The 23,080-nt window shown below is 33.3% G+C and overlaps 1 protein-coding gene and 1 long non-coding RNA gene across 3 annotated transcripts in view; one reads left to right on the top strand and one right to left on the bottom strand.

Annotated features, from left to right (window-relative positions):
• Nucleotides 1-8,317, top strand: part of LOC136031278 (PR domain zinc finger protein 15-like) — a 32,214-nt gene extending 23,897 nt beyond the window's left edge. For both annotated transcript variants that reach the window (XM_065710723.1, XM_065710731.1), the window contains one exon: nucleotides 3,998-8,317. In XM_065710723.1, coding sequence (XP_065566795.1) covers nucleotides 3,998-5,784 — 1,787 coding nt within the window. In that variant the 3' untranslated portion in view covers nucleotides 5,785-8,317. The remainder of the gene's footprint in view (nucleotides 1-3,997) is intronic.
• A 2,640-nt stretch (nucleotides 8,318-10,957) lies between these two features.
• Nucleotides 10,958-21,582, bottom strand: LOC136031290 (uncharacterized). The gene is made up of 3 exons (XR_010618489.1): nucleotides 20,989-21,582; nucleotides 16,174-16,388; nucleotides 10,958-11,708 (listed from the first exon to the last, which is right to left on the bottom strand). It is a non-coding gene; the product is annotated as an uncharacterized LOC136031290 (long non-coding RNA).
• Nucleotides 21,583-23,080: the final 1,498 nt, after the last annotated feature.

Here is a 23,080-nt window from a genome sequence, read left to right on the forward strand (position 1 = left end):
TTTTATTAGTTTTTAGTTTTTTTGTAGTTTTTGCCTTTTTTAGTTTTTTCAGTTTTGACGTCACCTGATCCAGTTTTTTCAGGTGACGTCACCTGACCCATCCATCCATCCATCCACAGACAGACAACTTATTTTTATATATATAGATAGAAGATATATATATATATATATATATATATATATATATATATATATATATATATATATATATATATATATATGTTTTTAACTACGTAAAACATGCGAATATACAACATTCTTTGCTGTCCTATTGCCTGTGCATATAAATAGATTGTCAGGTTTACTGACTCTTGAACATGCAACATATAATTGTCCATGGGAAAAACAATCCGTATTCAGATCTATACCTCATTATTCTAATGATGTGTCCCTGTGTCCAGGTCGTCATTTATATTCCCTGTGTCCCGGTCGTCATTTGTGTCCCGGTATCCCAGTTTGTAATTTCTCTTTGAGTGTCCCTGTCGTCATTTATATTCCCTGTGCCCCGGTGTCCCGGTTGTCATTTGTGTCCCGGTGTCCCGATTGTCATTTGTGTCCCGGTCTGTAATTTCTATTCGAACAATCCCTGTGTCCCGGTCGTCATTTATATATCTCGCCTGTGCCCCCGGCGTCCCCCTTGTAGTTGTGTCCCTATGTCCCGGTTGTCATTTATATTCCCTGTGGCCCGGTCGTGATTTGTGTCCGGGTGTCCCAGTCTATAATTTCTCTTTGAGGTTCCCGGTCGTCATTTATATTCCCTGTGTCCCGGTCGTCGTTTGTGTCCCGGTGTCTGGGTATGTAATTTCATCAGTTGACAAACATGACGTCAGTCGACAAACAACTTCATGACGCATACAGCTCAATCCTTATAATGACGTCAGTTGACAAACATGACGTCAGTCGACACACACACACACACACACAGACAACTTATTTTTATATATATAGATATACATATATACATATATATATATATATATATATATATATATATATATATATATATATATATATATATATATATATATAAATATATATATATATATATATATATATATATATATATATATATATATATATATATATATATATATATATATATATATATATATACATATATATATATATCTATATATATAAAAATAAGTTGTTTGTGGGTTATGTCTGTCTGTCTGTCTGTCCGCATATGACGTCTGAATTATTTCATCATATACCAATTCAAAAACGAAAGTATACAAGCTGATGTAGCTGAGTTGGTAACGCGGTATGTTCCAGGTTCTAGGTTCGAGAGGTTCCAGGTTCAAACCTTACAAAAACTACAAAAAAAAAAAAATAAAAAAGCTAAAAAAAGTAAAAAAAAGGTAAACCCTAAAAAAGAAAAAAAACTAAAAACTAATAAAAATAACTAAAAAAAGGTAAAAACTACAAAACAAACCAAAAACTAAAAAAACTAAAAAAAGGTAAAAAACTAAAAAAAACTAAAAAAGAAAAAAAAACTAAAAAAGGAATAAATTGAAAAATAAAGGAGAAAAAGAAAACTTAAAAAAATAAGAATAAAAATAAAAAACTAAAAAAAAGGGTAAAAACTACAAAAAAAACTAAAAAGAAAAAAGAAAAAAATAAACTAAAAAAGCAAAAAAAAAGGTAAAAACCAAAAAAAAGGCACAGGGGGATATATAAATGACGACGGGGACACAGAGAAGGTCCGAGGTTCTAGGTCCGAGAGGTTCCAGGTTCGAATGTTGGCTTTAGCATTAATACAAAAGAAGAAAAAAACTAAAAAAAAGGTAAAAAGAAAAAAAATAAAAACTAATAAAAAACAAAAAAACTGAAAAAGAAAAAAAAACTAAAAAAAGGAAAAAAACTGACAATTGAAGGAGAAAAAGAAAACTAAAAAAATAAAAATAAAAAAACTAAAAGATTTTTGTAAAACTACAAAAAAAAAACTAAAAAGAAAAAAGAAAAAAAAGACGACCGGGACACTCAAAGAGAAATTACAGACTGGGACACCGGGATACAAATGACGACTGGGACGTGTGTGTCGACTGATGTCATGTTTGTGTGTCGACTGACGTCATGTTTGTGTGTTGACTGACGTCATGTTTGTCGACTATAAATGACGACTGGGACACAGGGACACAACTACAACGGGGACATATAAATGTCGACTACAACGGGGACAACGGGGATATATAAATGACGATGGGGACACAGGGAATGTTTGATTAGCAATCACCATCAACAAAACTCAAGTGCAATTGGGATTTTGACTTGGATAAGGTCATCAATGCCTACCAGATTTAAGTTAAAAAACAAAGGTTCGGCGATATGTACTTCATAGTGACGCTGAAAAATAAAGAAGAAAAAAAACTGAAAAAATGTAAAAAACTAAAAAAAACTAAAAAGAAAAAACACTCAAAGATAAATTACAGACCGGGACACAAATGACGACCGACACAGAGGGAATATAAATGACGACCAGGAACCTCAAAGAAAAATTACAGACTGGGACACCCGGACACAAATCACGACCGGGAATATAAATGACGACCGGGACGCAGGGACACAACTACAACGGGGACGCCGGGGGCACAGGCGGGATATATAATTGACGACTGAGACACAGGGATTGTTTGAATAGAAATTACAGACCGGGACACTGGGACACAAATGACGACCGGGACACTGGGACACAGGGAATATAAATGACGACCGGGACACTCAAAGAGAAAATACAAACTGGGACACCAGGACACAAATGACGACCGGGACACAGGGAATATAAATGCTATTTATATGCACAGACAATGGGACAGCGAAGAATGTTGTATATGCGCATGTTTTACGTAGTTAAAAATATATATTTATATCTATCTCTATTCACAGGTGGGACACAGGGACACAGCTACAATGGCGCGTAACTAATATGGCACGTAACGACTTACGCGCGCGGGGGGGCTTGAGGGGGGCGCGAAGCGCCACCCCAACAGCTAGTATATATATATATATATATATATATATATATATATATATATATATATATATATATATATATATATATATAATATCGATTTATTCTGGAATGGAAAGGCTGGGAAATATAAAAAGGATACCATGATAATTTCTATTGTTGAAAACATGGGACTTATTTTTATTTATTTAAGAATTAACGACGCTTCTTGACTACTAAAGTCCCTGCGTCGGCCCTGCAGTGCATTCCAGCAGCTTGATTCGATCTCTGGGCCCGTATTACCAAGCTAAGGTCAAATCCACTGCGCCACCACAGGACAAAAATGGCCTGTGGCAGGAAGAAAAATTTTGACCTCGACTAAAGGTTTGACCTCCCCATTTGAAAAAAAGGAAAAGTTGGAGGATGTGAGTTTTGCAGTAAGTTCAAGGTTCATTCATAAATCGTCTGCTGGTTGAAACATGCTTAATGTTCCTCTGTAAGCTCTTGATAATATTTACATGTGTTCTGTAAATTAGTTTATTCTGGAGAGCCATATAGCTAAAAAATGGTATTTTTTGCCATTTCTTCCGTTACTGTGTTACTGTGGTTCCGTTCCGTTACTGTGGTTAAAACAGTATGTTAAACATGATATTTTTTATATTAATAAAATGGGTTTTAGAATTTTCATTTTTTGGAAACTCTGGAGAAAAAAAAACTCCCAGAGATAGACCTCTTATTTATTGGAGTGTGCATGTGTAGCTTAACTTAGTTTTTTTTTGGTTCTACCACATATTTAACCACAAATAAATTAATTGTTCAGTTTAGTGACACGATTGACCTTAAAAAAGAAGGTGGAACTTATACCCTGCAGCACCTCTCTCGTTTGAAATTCGCTGATAAGTTTGTCAATCCCTGAAAGAAACAATAAATAATCATGGAACATGTGGCTGATCAAAGTAGATTTTCTTCCCTGGCTTTTTTGACACTTGTTTTGTTTGTTAACATATTATACGGAAATTAACTAATTATTATTTTTTTGTCTTCTAGATAGTGAAGATGAACAAGATAATGTGGAAAGTGAAAGGTCTTGGTTTTTTACAAAAAAAGAAGAATACGATCTTGGTGATTTTGCGCATATAAGTGACTCTGCTTTTACATTTTCTAGTGATGATAGAGAGATGTCACTTGTTTGCACACGACCTTACTGTAACGAGACGTTCGATAATGAATATGACAGAGACTTGCATATGATACATCATGCTGACAATGTGAAAGCCTGCGAAGAGTGTGATGAAATTTTTAAGACAAAATTTGAACTGGACGAACATGAGAAGTTACATCCTAGCTTGTTAGAAGATTGTAAAAAATGTGAGAAAAGGGTTTTAAAGCGTTTGATGAAACAGCACTTGCACAGGTTTCATTCAAAGAAGCACAAGTGTGAAAACTGTGAAAGAGAGTTTGATAGGCCAAACAAGTTAAATGCTCATATGAAAAAATGTATTGAATACGATTCAGCCAAAGGAGAAAATGAAATCATCTGCAAATTCTGTGATGAACATGTTCCTTCACCAAAAGCTATCAAGCATTTTCTAGGTCATGCTGAAGATGAGCTGAATAGTTGGTGTGTCACAGATGTAAATAATATTGAATGTAGAATTTGCTCTAGATCTTTGGATAGTATGCACAAAATGAAAAACCATATATTAGGCCATTATTTTCCAGAAAGAAAAATTGAATGCACAGTTTGTTGTTTCCCATCAACCAGCAGGCGTCTTTCGGAATGGCATGTAAGACATGCTTGCAAGAATAATGTTCAGAATTATACAGACTTTAGGACACTAGATCGGCAAACTTTAATCAACGCCAAAAAATTGAGCAATAAAGATTCGGTTAAGTGCAATCTGTGTCAGAAAGTGTTGAAAAAAGGAAGCATGGCAAACCATAGAACTCTTGTTCACAAAATAACTGTAGATACCTACCCTTGTACTGAATGTGATAAAGTTTATTACACAAAACCAAACCTTAAGTTTCATTTGATGACTAGTCATGCTTCAACGCCAGTATTCCCATGTGGTGTCTGTCGGAAAATTTTCCTTTCCATAGGAGAAAGACAGGAACACTCGAGAACTACTCATGTTACTAAACGTGTCAGATGCTCAGTTTGCGACTTGGAAATGGTTTATTATGGTGCTAAGTGTCATTACTTGCGGCATTCTTGGGAGGAACTGGGGCTTGATAATGCTAACAGTGACACTAAGGGTGAATACACTTGTACAAGATGTGATAGAGAATTTTCTTATGCGCAGCATGCTGTGAATCATTTAGTGAACCATTATCAGCCTTGGAGAGCCTTTGAATGTGATATGTGCTATTTGGGCTTAGGGACTAAAAGTATGCTGGACAAGCATAAAAAGTTATGTAATGGCTTTGCTGCAGAGACAGATATGAAAAAAGATCTCAGGAAAGTGGGAACTAGAGTTGGGAAACGAATGAAGATTGGAATTGAAGCACCGTTATCCCAAGGTCTGGAGAAAGACGAGTATTATTGTGACATTGGATCTCCTACAATACAGATCGATGCATCTAACCACGTTGAGATATCTCATTCAGATACCAACATAATTTGGCAGTGTGATAAATGCTTTAAGATATTCTCTTGTCAAAGTAATTGTCATGAACATATTAGGAATTTGCATCCAAATGAACTTGTTTCTGCAGTAGAGGAAGATATTTCAAATCTGAACAGATCAATAAAAAGAGAAACATCTTCCAATCCTGTTGTGGATGAAAGTAAAAAATTTGGAAAATATTTTTTCAAAATCTGTAGCCAGTAAAATTGAGACTAATATTTGTATTTTTATTGAGAAGAAAAGGGGCACTGCACAAAACTTGCTTAACGTACATCTAAATGAATGAGAAGAAATTAACTCTATCGTCAAAACGATCAGAACCATAGACCCTTTATGATTCCTTAACTTTGGTAGAATTGGTTCAATTTGTTTGTATTAAAACTTGCCGCTTAGTATTATAAATTGCGTTTGAACATATTACAGTTAGTTTAATTAGAAAAAGTACAAAGACTAGAAAGAGTATAAATACCTCATTAAAGAAAACAGTACTTTCTTTTCAATTTAACAGAGGAGCTAGGTTAAGGTTAGACATCCATTTTTATTTCTTTACAAGGAAGTTATCATGTCGTAAAAGGAAGTGTGGCTATCAGAAATTTATTCTGGAGTCTTTTTTATTGATGAGTGATTTTTCTTCCAGAAAAAGCCCGTGGTATAATCAAAATCAATAATGGACATTGGTTTTTCATTTTTATTACTGTTGCTTTTTAGCTAGCCTATAGACCAGAACACGCATCACTTAAAAACCTTTTGTTTTCTAATAATTTTGTTTTACCGAAGATAATAGAGCATACAGGAAGACTTCCTTGATACCAACTAAAAAGACGAGTTTTAACTGATATGTGCTTTGAACCTATACGGAGTTTTAAGTTTTTTTCTCAAGTAGAATAAAGTCAATATAAAGAAAATGAGGATAGTAGTTGGGTAATCTGGAATCAGGAGCTAATTTTGATTGCTTTTTGTCCTTGTTGAAGTGGATTATGTTGATGAACTTTCTCCTAAGAAAGACAACGAAGGCTATTATGGACACAGTATTATATGATTTGAGTATCCTAGATGAAATTTTTCTGTGAAATGACAGAATTTTATGTATTTAAGGCTTTAGGGTGCAAGAATAGGTCTGAAAAGCAATGTTTGAAGCTTAAATTAGAAAAAAATGAACTTGAAGAGGTTATATTAGGTGACAAGAAATTTGACCAGGTGGTAACTTCACTTTTGCGCATAGTATTGTTATCACGGATGTTGATGCACTGTAAATTCAAAAGTAGGATTACGAGGTAAATTCATTCTTGCTCTTTAAAAAAAAAAATAATAGTTTTGACAAAATTTGATTAAATGCTTTAGAAGTAGATTAGGATACTCGAGCCTCGTAATGTTTGGAGTCAAGTATGCAAAAGCTATAAAACTAGACATGTTGAAAGGTCTAAGACGGTATGGTAGATTTTTCAGAGGAACTAACTGATGACTCTTAGGTACTCATATATATAATTAAAAAAACAAAACAGTGGAGTTTAAAAATAAAGAAGAAAGAATACAGCGAAATAACACAAAGCAAGAAAGGACACTGTTAACCCGATGAATACATCAAAGAAAAGTAGAAGCATAAGCCAGAATATAAAAGAAAAAAAAACAACCTTGACAAAAGAAAAGAATAAAAAACTAAAGGGTAATTAAGAAAAAAAAGGGTAACAAGCTCTAAGTTTTGATCTGATATCTGGTAAACTGTAAACAGAAATGAAGCTTCAATTCCTATACCATTGGGGCAGATACCATAACAAAGGGAAAAATTGGAAATAATAAGACGAACTGAATTCTATGAATTCAATTTTTTTCTATGAAAAATAGGGTAAATACCAGAAAGAAACAAAACTGAGTCATCTCTAAAAATCGAAAATAGTTTAGCAAGAGAAGTCAATCGCGTGAAGCTTAAATGCTACTGTCGAAACGTGTAAGGAAAATCCTTTTTTCGTCTGTAAAGAAATATTTACTTGATTAAGAAAGAAATCGGAAGGGATACTAAAAATGACAGATAATATAAACAGCTTAAAACTAGAAGGAGAGAGAATAGGACCCCTCGCCGCACATGAATTTCATTTCCTATAAATCCCATGTCAGTTTTAATCTGCAAAACAATTCTAATACCAACATCGAAGTTTATACCGTGAGTAAATAGGGAAAAGATAGCCTAGTAGTGCGTAACAGTGTCGAAAGCTTTTGAGAGGTCTAAGGCTCAGATATTTATTTCAAATCCGTTTTTAGTAGCCTCAATAAGAAGTTTAGCTAAAATTTGATGGACGTGCTAGCAACCTACCCCATCTGTTAAAACAAACTGATATTCAACAAAACATGCCAAAGGATTAGTTGATGAGAGGAGAAGATGCTCAAAAATTTTGCTTACATTGTAAGAAACCGTAATTGGACTATAAAATGCTTTTGACTATAAGAGTCTTTATTTTTTTTAAGAATGAAATTGCTGTATCACAAAAAAAACTTTCAGGAACAACCAAGGTACATAAGACACATTTGAATAAGAAGTTGTACATGCTGGAAAATAGCCGGACCATTTACATCTGAATGTTTAGCACTTATACCATTACAACAGGCAGAAAAAGACTAGTTGTGACAGAGTGATGTAAGAATCACAGAATTAAAAAGTTTAATAAAGTAGTATTAACAAAATAGTGCTATTTTGTCATGTGCTTCAGATGTTTCCGAAATAAATTTGAACTTAGAGCTTTAATTTTAACTTTAAAAAGATTCATTGCTAGATTTGAATTGAAGGGTTGAATCTTGAAAAAATAATTCAAAGTCATGTAAGGATTTTCAATTCGTGTGGTTTAAGGGTACAGAATGGCTGGGGCTCTTTGAACTCTCTCCCCTTCGCAAATAATAAAGTGTTGATCTCTTTTGGTTCTTGACCTTCTAGGGCCTTTAAGGTAATAGTTATAAATAAATTATAAGTTATAATTAGTAGCTGTAAATATTTGGTAACATGGTTAAAACCCACAATGTATATGTTTTCTCTGTAATAAGTTACAAAGGGTTCATTCAATTGAATCAAATTAGGAGTTTTAAGCAGTGGAATATTTAGGAGAACCTAAGGGCCTTCTCCCCCTCCCAAATGAAAATAAATTTTTTAGAGTTTAATGTCTTGCTATCAGCAGTCCGCTTGATTTTTTTGTCGTTTACTTAGATTAGGTATTAGAAGTACCGCACAGCAATAAAATCTCCCTTTACAAATTCTTTTTTTATATATCGGCTTAGATCCGATCTTTTAAAATTTCTTTTACGTCCTTTGCCGAGAGACATCACCGCTTGGACTTTGCATCCTTTTGCTCGAGTCCCCGGAAACTTTTTTCATACCCAGAAATCCCATAGTACCTAAAGGAAAACCAATGGTTTTTGTGAAAACCATCGGTTTTTCCTATTTGTGGGAATCCCCTATTATTGTATTCCGTAATTTTCCAATGCTGAATGGAATATGGATCAGGTCACATTTCAATGGAATTTTTATCATTGAAACGCAACCTGGTCCATATTAGGTAATCAATCTTCATTTCAAGCGTGACCTAGGTAGGGTCTAAACCCCACCTAGATCACCCCATTTTTAATTTATTTCACACTATTTTAAATAAAAATATCCGACATTTTTACAATTTACCATCTTGAGCTTTAAGACCAAAACAGATCTTGTGAAATAAGAGTTTAATTATATTCCATTTTTATTATGCTACCGATAAAATGCAATAATTTAATATTTTGTGAATAGTTTGATATCAATATCTAAATAATTTATTTTGTCTTTATTTTTTCTTTCAATAGTCTTTAAAATCATACCTTTGTCTAATTTTTTTAATTTCTTTTCAAGATCAACTGCTTTAGAATCAAAACGCTTAGGTAAAAATAGATCAACCATTTCACCTTTAAAATAAATAATGATAACGAGTTTCTTTCCATATTTAGCTGTAACACATTTCATTCCTGTAATCGTGTATTCTATTACAATGTCTAAATCGTCTTTCCAAATAGTTCGATTATAACTATTTTCCATTTTCATTTTGCTTGAAAGCTTCTCCGTTTATTAGTTGCTAATTTTATTAAACAAATTTCTAAGTCGAAAATAATTTATGTATTAACGTATAATTTACTATCAATGACCGCCATGATTGCTTTTATTTCTGAAAATATAACGCTGTTAATGTTGCATGAATTAGGTGGTTCTTGATCTAATACAAAGTTTATTTCTGTATCAGCAGTTGATCCACTTTGGTAAATATTCGATTCAGGCTTTGAGCATCAAAACGAAATAAAGAATATACTGTTTCAAAACCATTGTAACTTACAATTTTTCCACTATCAACACTTTTATGTTTATATCCTATCTGTAAAATTCGTTTATAAGCGTTAGAATAATCTTCATCAGCAATACTGAAATCCCATTTCAAATCTTGTTGTGGATATTTATATAAATTTACTCCCACTTCAATTCTATCATTGTTCATTTGGTCAAATACCATATTGTTGTCCGTATAACTGTTATCTTTTTCAGATCTTTAAAACAACAACAATTTTAGTTGTATTATAGCGTTCACAGACTACCCTGATTCTTTATCCGTCTTATTTTCGCTTTTATAGGTATTACACGCTTCTCGTCTTAATTCAAATGGCCTGCCCTTTCCTAATCCAGCTTTTAATTGTCCCGCCTTCTTCGTTAATCCGGCTTCTAATTGAGTTGCTAAGGCTAAACTGGGATGTTATACTGGTAACATCCATGATAGATGTATTACATCTACTTTAAAATTTTGAGCTCAAGATTTTAATATCATATTGGTGAAATTGTAATTCTTTTCAATATAATTTGATGTGTAGCGCCTCTGAAAACACAATTAATTTCTTGACAAATCCAAATAATCGTGATAATGGTAAATACATACCAACCACGTGACTTTCTTTGGTTTTATTCAATCTTTTAAATAAACCGCTATTAAAAGCGTTATTTCGTTTTATTGTAATGGCTCTACCACCTGCTACAGCAGGTGTAAAAGCGTTTCTAAATAAATTAAATCCGCTATTTTTTAGAGTAGCTTCATCATTATTTTGCGTATTTGGTCTGTCCAATCGTGTTACTTTCACTTTTGCGTATAAAGAAACTATCACTGGGAAGAATCCAAATCTTTTAAAATGAAAGTATAATTTAATTGTTCAGATACATTCACATTGTTTTCTCCAATTTCTGTATATTCAGATATGTCTGTAGAAACATCAATAATAGGCTTTTCAAATATTTCCTAATAAGAAGCAGCAACTTGATTCACTGCTATTTATATACAGAAATAAATATTAAATAAACTTTAAAAGATTTTCAAACAGTAGAGGCGGATCTTCGATTGTCGCTGAAAGTGTCAATAAGAGCATCACTGGGGTTTTAGTTTAAGTCCCTTCTCTGAAATCATTGTATCCAATAAGCCTTTTCTCTGTTCATTAAGATGTTTATTGAAATATCTCTTATTATTTGTAACTATATCTTTTAGACATCTCATGTCATCTAACTCTCTTTGATTATAATCTATTCAATTTTTTCCATATTCAATCGCTCTATTTTCAAATTATTACAGTCGAGGTTTAATCATAGTGATATACATGGAACGAGCTTCATCTTTTACATTTATTTATGGATGTATTGAATAACAGAGAATTGATGTTTCTAATGAAACTAACAATCCCGCTACCATATTGTCTTTTATGCAATAATTGTTTCTTATTGATCAACATTTATTATAGATGGATTTTATCAAATGATTTCATTAAACATTTTTCAAATCAAAGCATATTCAATATTCAGATCAATATAAACCATTCAGATCAATTAATCTACCTAATTGATCAGCTATAGTCCTTTTTAGCGTATTGATGTGTTCGTTTCAATTGGTTGGAAGATATTGCCTTTCTATCGGAATTTCACAGAGTAGCTTTCCAAGTTCTTCAGATAACATGAGAGGTTATGTTCCCATTAACAATTGATCTGTTCACTAATGAGCAGTGAATATGTATTTTATCAACATTTCTTGTAATATTAGAGACTTCAGTACCTTCATTATATGTACAAAGTAGTTCAGCTTCATTTTCAAACCCTAAAATAAAACATAAATCACTATTAAACTCAAAATTTACAATTCTCTTTCAAAATTATAACACATCTCATTGTTGCTAGATTTGATTATATACTGATTGGGCATCGATCTAGGGATGAATTGAAATATCAAATTGAGAAATAATTTAAACCCTCTTCATCATACAACCCATTGGGTATAAGAACGTTAACCCATTCATCCTTATTTTTATTCCTGTATTAAAACGTATTGTTTTTAAATTGATCGCTAATATTATACCATGAATACAATAGTGCTCAATGAGCTAAAGCTATTTCCTAATCAGTGTTTCGATCTAACGCAGTCGTATTACTTGTATAAGGCTGTTCGATTTCTCTTTTGTTACCACTAATAATAATCAAAAACACTTATTACAAAGGTATTTTCCTTCGAAAAAATTCAAATTCTGAGATAGCTGTTGTGAATAGTATTATAGTCTTTTTCTTAATAATTTTATTTTAGAATAATGAATCGAGGAGGTCCATATCTTCATTTCGAAATTCATCAGATGTATTTCCAGCAGCACTGACTGCTACCTAGCAAACTATATAATTTTTCAATCATATTATTCGTATTCATATAAATTATATATTGGTATTTTCCTTCGAAAAATTCAAATTCTGAGATAGCTGTTCTGAATAGTATTATAGTCTTTTTCTTAATAATTCTATTTTAGAAAAATGAATCGAGCAGGTCCATCAATTCATTTCTAAACCCATCAAATGTATTTCCAGCAGCTCTGCTACCCAGCAAACTACATAATTTTTCAATCATATTATTTGTATTCATATAATTCCAAGTTTCTTTCTGAGGTTATATAACATTAAAGTTATCTTAAATAGCTTTTAATCTTCTTCTGTAGATTGTTACGAACTGAGACTTTCTTTCTAATTCACTAGATCTCACACCTTTCATCTTTCCTCCGTATCTTTGATTAATTGTTCATTATTCGTCCATTGCATGTTTTAAATATTGATACTTTTCTAAAAGCTACGCATTTCAAAATAAAATTTCTTAGGATCATAGTCAATTGCTCTAAAAATTTCTTCACCTATCCCAGAATTGACATTAGTAAAAAAAATTTTGTTTATTCAGGGGTAAAATAGCTTGAATTGAGTGAGCTTGATGGCTTGCTTGTAAAATTAATACGTTGCTTGAAGGTTGATCCAGTCGTTGTTATCGTTTTGTTCAATTAGTGTCATTTTCATGTAATTTATCATTAATCATATTTGTATTTTTATCTTCTGCTTCAAGGATTGGAGCAATCAACTTTTCAGCATAGTCACGAGGTCTAACTTGCTCTAAAGAACGATCTTGAACTATATTTTTTAGTATTTCTCTACTTTTCACTATACTTGCTAATAATTTATTCAACTTTGTAGGATTCATTTATAGATTGAAAGTTTTTATTGAATAACTTTCGAGAGTTCTTTTTTGTAAAAACCACCAATAACGAGTTCACCAGTTTTATCCGACAGTCCATACGTTATAGATGTTGTATGTTTTACTGCATCTATTTGAACCACTTCAGTTGTGTAATTTGGCAGGTTACCTTTATCAAAAACACCCTTACTTTTCAATATTCTAACTAAGTCACCAACATTGAATTTGTTTATGGATGGTTTTTGAACTTTGACATCTGGGAATAAATTAGTGTAGATTTTGTTTTGGCTTCCTGTTTTACTCGCTTCTATTGGTTTTATTTTGGAGGATCGATGATACAAATTGTTGTAATTGTCAACGAAAGAGGGTAATACATCTATCCATCATTTTATGTTTTGATGGGTACAATATCTCCAAAATCTCTCTTTGATTGTTTTATTAAACCTTTCAACAATTTGAGCTTTCAATTCACTTTCAGATGAGAACCAATTGATTTTATGACTCTAAAAAAACACTTAAACGTTTTTCAGAACAGAATCTTTATCTTAAATATTCATAATATATATATATATATATATATATATATATATATATATATATATATATATATATATATATATATATATATATATATATATATATATATATATATATATATAAATAATATATATATATATATATATATATATATATATATATATATATATATATATATATATATATATATATATATATATATATTTATATATCCTCGCCCATTTTATACTTTATAGGAATACACCAAGCATATTTACTAAAACAATCAATTACTGTAAGAATATAATTAAAATTATTATTTTCACTTTTATACTACTGTATATCAACCAAATCTACTTGCTACTGATCATTGACACTGTGAAATGCAAACGCATCTTCTTTTAAATGTATGATGAGCTGGATGGTGAAAAGAATAACTATTTTGGTTTTGCAACACTTCTTTGATTTTAGTTATTATGGCACTTGGTATTAACCAAGTGTCATATAGCGATTGCAAATTCTGTTGGTCCGTCTGTCTAGGTTTTTCTACTTTAGGCACTTCCAGGTAAGCTAGGACGATGAAATTTGGAAGGCGTATTAGGGACGTGACCAGATTAAATTAAAAATAGACGTTTTCGCAACTTGACCATCTGGGGGGGGGGGAGAGTGGGGGTCGGTTATTTCGGGAAAAAGGCATTTTAACTTACGAACGGGTGATGGGATCTTAATGTAATTTGATGTTTGGAAGGATATCGTGTGTCAGAGCTCTTATTTCAAATCCCGACCAGATCCGGTGACATTGGTAGGATTTGGGGGGGGAACCTAAAATCTTGGGAAACGCTTGGAATGGAGGGATCGGGATGAAACTTGGTGGAAAAAATAAGCAGAAGTCCTAGATACGTGATTGACATAACCAGAACTGATCCGCTCTGTTTGGGGGGTTGGCGTTATTCTGAAAATTAAAAAAATGAGTTATTTTTAACTTACGAAGGAGTGATCGGATCTTGATGAAATTTTAAGTTTGGGAGAATGTGGTGTCTCAGAGCTCTTATATTAAATCCTGACTGGATCTGGTGACATTGGGAGGACCTAAAATCGCAGAAAACTTTTAGAGTTTAGGTATCGGGATGACACTTGGTGGGAAAAATAAGCACAAGTCATAGATATGTGATTGACATAACCGGAACGGATCCGCTCTCTTTGGGGGAGTTAGGGGGAGGGTTAATTCTGAAAAATTAGAAAAACTGTGGTATTTTTAACTTACGGAGGAGTGATCAGATCTTAATGAAATTTGATTTTTGGAAGGATATCGTGTCTCACAGCTATTATTTTAAATTCTGACTGGATCCGGTGACATTGGGGGGAGTTCGAGGGGGACCTAAAATCTTGGAAAACGCTTAGAGTGGAGGGATAGAGATAAAACCTGGTGGCAAAAATAATCATAAGTCCTAATATACATGAATGAAATAACCAGGACGGCTCTGCTCTCTTTGGGGGAGTTAAGGAAAGGGTTAATTCTGAAAAATTAAAAAATGACGTATTTTTAACTTACGAAGGAGTGATTGGATCTTAGTGAAATTTAATGTTTAGAAGGATATCGTGTCTCAGAGCTCTTATCTTAAATCCCGACCGGATCCAGTGAAGGGGAAGTTGGGGGGAGAACCTAAAATGTTGAAAAATGCTTAGAGTGGCGGAATCGGGATGAAACTTGGTGGGAAAAGTCCTAGATACGGGATTGACATAACCGGAACGGATCTGCTCACTTTGGGGGAGTTAGGGGGAGGGTTAATTCTAAAAAATTTGAAAAAAATGAGGTATTATTGACTTACGAAAGAGTGATTGTATCTTAATGAAATTTCATATTTAGAAGGATCTCGAAACTAAGATCTTTTATTTTAAATCCCGACCGGATCCGGTGTCATTAGGGGGGGGGGGACAGGAAATTTTGGAAAACGCTTAAAGCGGAGAGATCAGGATGAAACTTGGGGGAAAGAATAAGCACAAGTCAAAGATAGGTGACTGACATAATCGGACCGGAACCGCTATCTCTTGTGGAGTTGGGGGGGGGAGTAATTCGGAAAAATTAGAAGAGGTATTTGTAACTTACGAACGGGTGATCGGATCTTAATTAAATTTGATATCTAGAAGGATCTTGTGCTTTAGAACTCTTATGTTAAATCTCGACCAGATCTGGTGACATTGAAGGAAGTTGTGGGGGAAAACTACAAAAAAAAGATTTAGAAAACTACCAAGGGTTTTAAGAATTTTGAAGCATCTGTAAAGCTCTGTAGTTAGTTCTGTAGTCGAAGTTCTGTAGTTATAAAGCAGGAAACGTAATTTCCTTGCTCTAATAGAGAAGCTACGCCGCCTGGCGGAGTATATTCACTGGCAGAGAGTTTTGATTAGCATTGCAGTTTTTAAAAATGAGTTTATTGGTTGTCTAATTGTTTCTTTTTTCGTAAATTGGACCTACATAGAAAGGGAAGGGCTGTTTAATTTCTTGGGAAGTACATGATTAAATGAAGACAGATACAAGAACTAAAGTTACCATGGGTGCTTTATAATGACCAACTTTATAATATCTTAGCTCCAATTCAATACAAAACAGCTTGGCCCTAAAATCCTTATTGGATAAGAGATGTGGATTGCTGCTGAGCCAAGTCACTCAAGAACGGATAATTGGACAATAGTGTGATTTCTGTCGTCTTTCTTATGAAGCCTTGCTTTATTTATCCGTTTTTCGAACTTAGCCTTTTTTAAGACCTGCAAAGAAAAAAGAGCGGTGACTCTGGGGATGTCCTATTTCTTCTTGGAATTAGCATAAGAATTAAATTAAATATGAAGTATATATGGCACCTGTAAATAGGAACATAGCTAAGCATAAAATACCAAGCGTAGTAAGTCTATTTACAAAAGGCGTTGTAAGTAGTTCTACCGACAAGATGAGAATAACGCCAGCTGTGTTTCTTTATCTGGTACCGACAGTGAAGCAGTCTGTAAATGTAAATACAAAATCTGCAAATTAATAGAAATATGACCTCTTTCACAAAAATTGCCGCTTTGGCTACTTTGGAATTTTATGTTTTAATGGGATCACATTAGCAGGAATTTTGTTTTTAGCTTTCTTCAGGTATCCACAGTATTCAGTTACTTTTGTTGACTTTTCTGAGCCAAGCGGTAAAATATTGTGATGAGAACATCATCTAGTGCAAGTACCAGCCGATAAAATCAATAATCCTTTTCAGTAAAATTTATTTTGGTCTTATAAGCCTAATAACTTTTTTAAGACATCCTGGTTTCCAGCTGGAGGTAATAGCTTCAGCTTTTGTTTTGAGAAAACTCTATTTCTAGGATGAATAACTGAAAAATTTCACATTTTTCAAACTTGATTTCGGAGCAGCTGATTGATATTAAAATAGTAGTTTGTAATTTTAGGTAGTGAAAAATAAGACGGTGACAGTGATCAGGGTTACTGTTTGTTTTTATTTTAAAACAGCAAATATTGGGAATATTTTCTTAATATGACCACAGTAAAGGATTGGTTCACAACCCTACCAAATTTAGAAGACACCCAAAACGTTGGAAAAAATATTTTTGTGAAAGAATAGTCTATGGGATGGTTGGGGAACGTCGCATTGGACTAATAGAGGCTAGAAGACACTTGAAGCGTCGGAAATGTCCTTAGTCTTGGAATATACTATGAGAAGATGGAGGGATGGAGTTGGGAGGGTCAAACAGAAGTACAGAAAGTCGACATGCTAAAGGATACGATAAGATATTTAATTTTAAAAAAATGTCTATCACAAGCCCCAAAGGACTTAATTCGCATTTCGGAATCATGAAACCATAAAAATAAAATAAAAATCATAAAAATAGCACAACAACTAAAAAACTGGCTGAACAATGTCATAAACAACAAAATTAGAAAGGCAAAGCCATTCATTAGTCAGAACAATGTTAAGTAGCAAAATGTCAGAAAGTTAAAAAGGTAAAAACTGAAACAAAACTAAAAAAGAGTGAGAAAAAATTAGTGTTGAAATGGTTTAAAAGAGAAAATATAAAAAAAGAGGAGGGAACAAAAGAATCAAACGACCATAAAATTTGGGTATCACCAGTACCAAAGAAAAAAAGGAAAACTAGCGGTTTATTTTATCCGCAATGAAGCGGACAAAGGTTTTTCCATGCCTGGAGGTTAAGCAACGGAATGAGGACAAGATAGGAACAGGTTTAGAAACAGTGCTTGGCAGGATGGGATGGGGAGTGTCTTTCGGGGAAAAAGTCTTCTTTACGAAGGTTTATGATTGCGTTTTTTTGTAAAAAGAAGGCACAACGTTCCTCTCCTGTGCTCAAGAATTCAGAAGGCACTAACAATAACAGAAGGGGCAAAAAAAGCTCATAGTAATAAGAAAGTATCACAAGGAGAAAGAAGTGAAAGAAAGCAACATGGAGCGAAAAGAAGGTGAGATAAGACAAAGAAGGTTGAAAAGAACCACACGGGGTAATAACACAATAAAGTAAGGAGAAGGAAGGGAAAGGAACTTGAAGACGGAAAAATGGAGACCAGAGGAGACCCTTGAAAGTTTCTTTCATGCCTTCTAACATCCTTAATTCCTTCGAAATTCCTTATCTTTCCGATATTATTTCTTGGGTTTTTACTTTTATAGTTTTTATCACCTTTCTTTAGCTAAATCTAACTCCCTTTGTCCAATTCTTGGTTTTCATGGGAGCAAAACGTTTGGAAAAATACCAGACCAGGTAACAAAACAGTAAAGGGTTTTATTTTATTTCTGATAATATTCAGAAAGGACAAAGAGCGCACCGAAAAACCTAGTACAGCCAACTGAAACCACGAAACAAAACAAATTTCAATTGCCCTGCTTCTAAATGTGTAACATCTATTAAGTTTAACCTTACTCAAAATTGTTAAATTTTAGATGAAAAGCAAAAATACCATTTATGGTATTTGTGTTTATCTTGCATGGAAGATACAGTTGAAGGGACGCAAAACGATGCGTGCCTCTTTTCTGCCTTCACAAGTATTAACATTTGAAAAAGCCCCTTGATAAAGTTATGGAAAGCATTGAGAAACCTAGCACAGATAATTCATACCATAAGACACTGTAACTGAACATTTTAAATCATACTTTTCAAACAAGGCTTCTTCGAAATAGAAAAGATTACCACCAACAGAACCAGCACAGATATTTCATACCACGAAAGAAAATAGCTAAACGTAATAAACCATAGCTTTCAAATAAGTCCCTTAGAAATAGACAAGGAAAATGAACATTATTTTAAAAGCAAGAAAATTTATATTGCAGAAACTCAGAAAACCCGAAAAACTTTATCGATAAATATGTAAAACGCAAAATAGTTATACAGAATTTTAAAAGAGTAAACCTTAACAGAAACCTATGAAACAAGAAAAAAAGTTTGCAGGATTTTTAAAAAATAAAATGTTTTTTTTTTAAAGAATGATTTTGAAACTTTCGATAAATTTTCAAAAACTCGAAAACACGTGCATAGAATTTTACAATAATTCCAAAACACGATGAAAAAAAATTGAAAATCAGAGAAAATATGAAGAGAATTTTCAAAAATACTCAAAATTCTGTAAGCAAAAAGAAAAAACCCTCCTTGGGGGCTAGTCAGTGTGGCAGAATAATGGCGTGTCAAGAATTTGCGGCATCAATTATCAATGTTGTGCTTTGGTAGTTAGTCGCTATGGGATTTTGCAGCGACAGGAGCTACTTTGTGACCACGACGGGGTCCGTCTTCTTCACTTTTCGCTTCCTTAGTTTCACCGGCTTTTGAAATTTTCCTCCTCTATTCCCTAATTTTAGTTTTTTTTTCCACGTATTATCGACTTTTTTTAAAATTTTGTTCGTTTGCTCTCAAGCTTTGAAAATTCTGTAAAACTTTTTTCGTGTCTTACAAGTTCTTTTAAAATTTTTCCTTGTTTAAAATTTCTGTCCAGCTTTTCAGTGCTTTACAGGTTTATTACCAATTTTTCTTCTTCTCTATTGTTTTCAAAAGTTTGTCTTGTTTTGATAATTCTGTTCGTGTTCCTTTTTTATTACAAATGGGCTTGTTTGAAAATTATGATTTGGTAGGTTTAGTTAGGTTGCTTCATTTCATTGTTTGAGTTGTCTGTGTTAGGTTTGTTGGTGTTTTCTTTGTCTATTTCAAAGGGGCCCTGCTTGAAAGTCATTGCTTATTTTTTTTTCCCAATTATTTTAAAGGGGCATTATTAAAATTTAGAGTTTAGCATGTCTTTTCTGCCGTTCCATTTTTGGATTAGGCAAGGTTGGCTTATATACACTAAGATTTTTGTTGCTTTCATTGCCTATTTTGAAGGGGTCTTGTGCGAGTGGTATGAGTCACCATGTTTAGTTATAGTGTTTTGGGCTTTGACTTACCTGTTTTAAGTTTTTTGATGGATTTCTCGATTATTTTGGAGGGACCTTGTTTGAAAGTTAGGGTTTGTCATATTTGTTGGTTCTTTTTCATTGTTTAATATGTCTGTGGTAGGTTTGAGTGTCTTCATTGACAATTTTGAAGGTGACTTGTTATAAAGCTATGATTTGGTACGTTTAGTTCGTACCAAAATGTTTGGTTCAGGCTAGGTTGACTTACCTCTGCTAGATCGTCAGAGCTTTCTTTGTCTATTTCAAAGGGGTTTTGTTTGAAAGGAATGGTTTATCTATTGGTTTTTCAACTGATTTTCTTCGGTCTTAACTTTTGAGCTAGACAATGGAGAGTGCCATTTTGTATATGAACGGATGGTGAATACATGCTATTTATCAAGGGCAAAACTATATTTTTAGAATTTAAATCGCATTTCCTTACTTCTTAATCAGATTTAAGTCCTTTTGACTTATTAAAAATCCTGTAGTTAGCAAATTAATCCAGCGATTTATTTTTGTTTTAATAGTATAATTCTTTTAATAGTATAATATTCAAAAGAAAGATAAAATCATATTTTTTCTTACATGAGGGACCTAAAGGCAAAAGCTTATCTATAGTCTGTTTTCTATGTTCTAAGAAAAGGTAAACTTAGAAAAGGAAACATGCATTTGCTCTTGCAGACTCTAAGAGTTAGTTATCGTAGCATTTTGAGATGCTTTGTGACAAAATAAGCAATAGCAACCGCAGGAATTCCGCTTAAGGGTAAACTATTTTCAACGAATTACCCAGAACTGGAAAAACTCAAGCTCGGACTGAACACTCTGAACTATATTACAACGTCATATAATGCAGGTCAACTGAACAGGCAACAAGTGCAAACTCTTTAAATTTTCCGTTCGAATTGTTCTTAAAGGTATCAAGAAAAATCGATTAGAAACATGAAACATTGGCAAACCTTTATTTTTTTTTATCCTATCTTGCTCGTTTCTGGAAAAGGTCCGCTTCCGGAATCAACTTGATGAAAACGAAGGAGTTATGGTCGCACCTTATCTTATACACTCTAAGAGATAGTTTGGAAATTCAGTGAAATAAAATGGTCGACAGCTAAAAGGACCTCCCAAAATGAGAGCCAATCAACAATCCTGGAATCTCAATGGTCTAGTTGGCCAACACGAACGTCTTACGGTCACAACTAATCGAGCACACTATAAGAGATAAGATGGGACTCCAATGAAAAAATTTGTAGACAGTAAAGAAGACCTTCTGAAATTTGAGCCAATTAACAGTCATGGAATCGTTTTAAAGTAGCTCCTTGAGGTTAAGGACTATATTTCTAGGTAAGTATATTTGAAAAGTCCCAAGTCCATACTGATGTTGTTTTCTTTTTTTTATTCTAGTGAAAGCACGGAAAGGTAATTTTTTGTTTTGAACAGTCTGAAAATGAAAAGCAGAAACCGTCTCTAAATTCAAACAGTAGGTTCTCTGATTTTTCTAAAACAGTTCGTGATCAGACAGTCAGCCGACGCTGGAAACAGCAACACAAAGAATAAATGAAAATTTGCATTGTTCCATCCAACAATAGAAAAGAAAGAGAAATTGATTTTCCCATCTGATTTTCATTTTCAATCTTGTGCTTATGTTAAAAAAAATTATAGTAAAAGATTTTGATTTGATTTTCTTCTAGATTTCCACCTTCTAGATTTTAAGTAGGGAAGCCAGTTCATGCAGAATATAGACAAGTGCAACATTAGCAGCTATTTTTTAAGACCTCGTTTTCAGATAAAGTATTTTTTTTTCGTTTTTAACCTAAATTAGTCTTTTCTTTCTTCTCTTATTCCTTCTGCCGCTAAAATTTCTCTCTTGAGCACCAAAGCCTCAAGGATCAAAAAACTTTTAAGTCCAGATAACCTCTTTTTCCAACGGATATGTTGCGTCCAATCTTTCAGATTACACTGAAAGAACACATCAACCCAATATTTTGAAGTACAATTTCCAGAAATCCTGGAAAAAAATTGGTATTAGTTAACTTGGTCTGAATAAAATTATATCTTCGATAGACTAAATGATTTACTACTACTACTACTAATAACTCACTGCAGCACCAAGCCGCCTGAGGCCAACACAGCTACGCACGCTCCTCCTCCAACCTAATCTATTTAAAGCCTCCCTCTTTACACCCTCCCAGGAAGTTCCCATTTCCTTTAAATCCTTATTTATGACATCCTCCCAACCCAGACAAGGATGATTTGATTTGAAAAAACAGTGCATTCTTAAAGTCTTTTAATAGTATAGGTGTGGTTCATGATATAACTGATAGTTTTGCTTTCGAACGCATGTTTTACGTATTGCTTAAAGTCAAGTATGTTATTTTTTGTTTTTCTGCTAGAAAAACCTCTAGCCTCTAAAATTGACCTCAGTAATATATTTAATTTGAAATTTCCATTGCCTCTTAAGAAGATTTGTACGAGGGATGATTTTTAAGTATAATACGTTTGAACGTAAGTACACAATGAAAGATTATTTCGAAGAAGTAAATTTATTTCAGAAAGTATATTTTACACTATTTTTCAACATAGTTGCACAGTTGGTCTATATATTTGTCATACCTCTCAAGCAATTTCGATGTATAGTCTTGATAAAAAATTGCCACCTGCTCCGACAGCCAAGATTTCACTGGTATTTTCACGTCGTCATCATCATTTTAACTGTCGCCACTGAGGTGCTGTTTTTAGTGGAGAAACAGATGAAAATTACTCGGCTCAAGATCGGAAGAGTAAGGTTCGTATTTTACAGCTTCCTAGCCACAACTGTCCAACAAATCGTGAGTCTGACCTGCACTGTGAAGTCTTGCAATGTCGTGAAAAATTCATTTACCTTTGTCTGCATACCACTTTTTTTTTTTTATTTAAATCGCTGTGCATAGCTTTTTGAGGGTTTGGCAGTATACTTTTTGCATTTACAGCGGTTTCTTTTCATATAAAGTTGACCAGCAAAACACCATACCTATCCCAAAACACCGGCGCTATGATTTTTCTCTTGAACAGAGT

The sequence above is a fragment of the Artemia franciscana genome, chromosome 1 (assembly GCF_032884065.1).
Source record: "Artemia franciscana chromosome 1, ASM3288406v1, whole genome shotgun sequence".
Lineage (NCBI taxonomy): Eukaryota > Metazoa > Arthropoda > Branchiopoda > Anostraca > Artemiidae > Artemia > Artemia franciscana.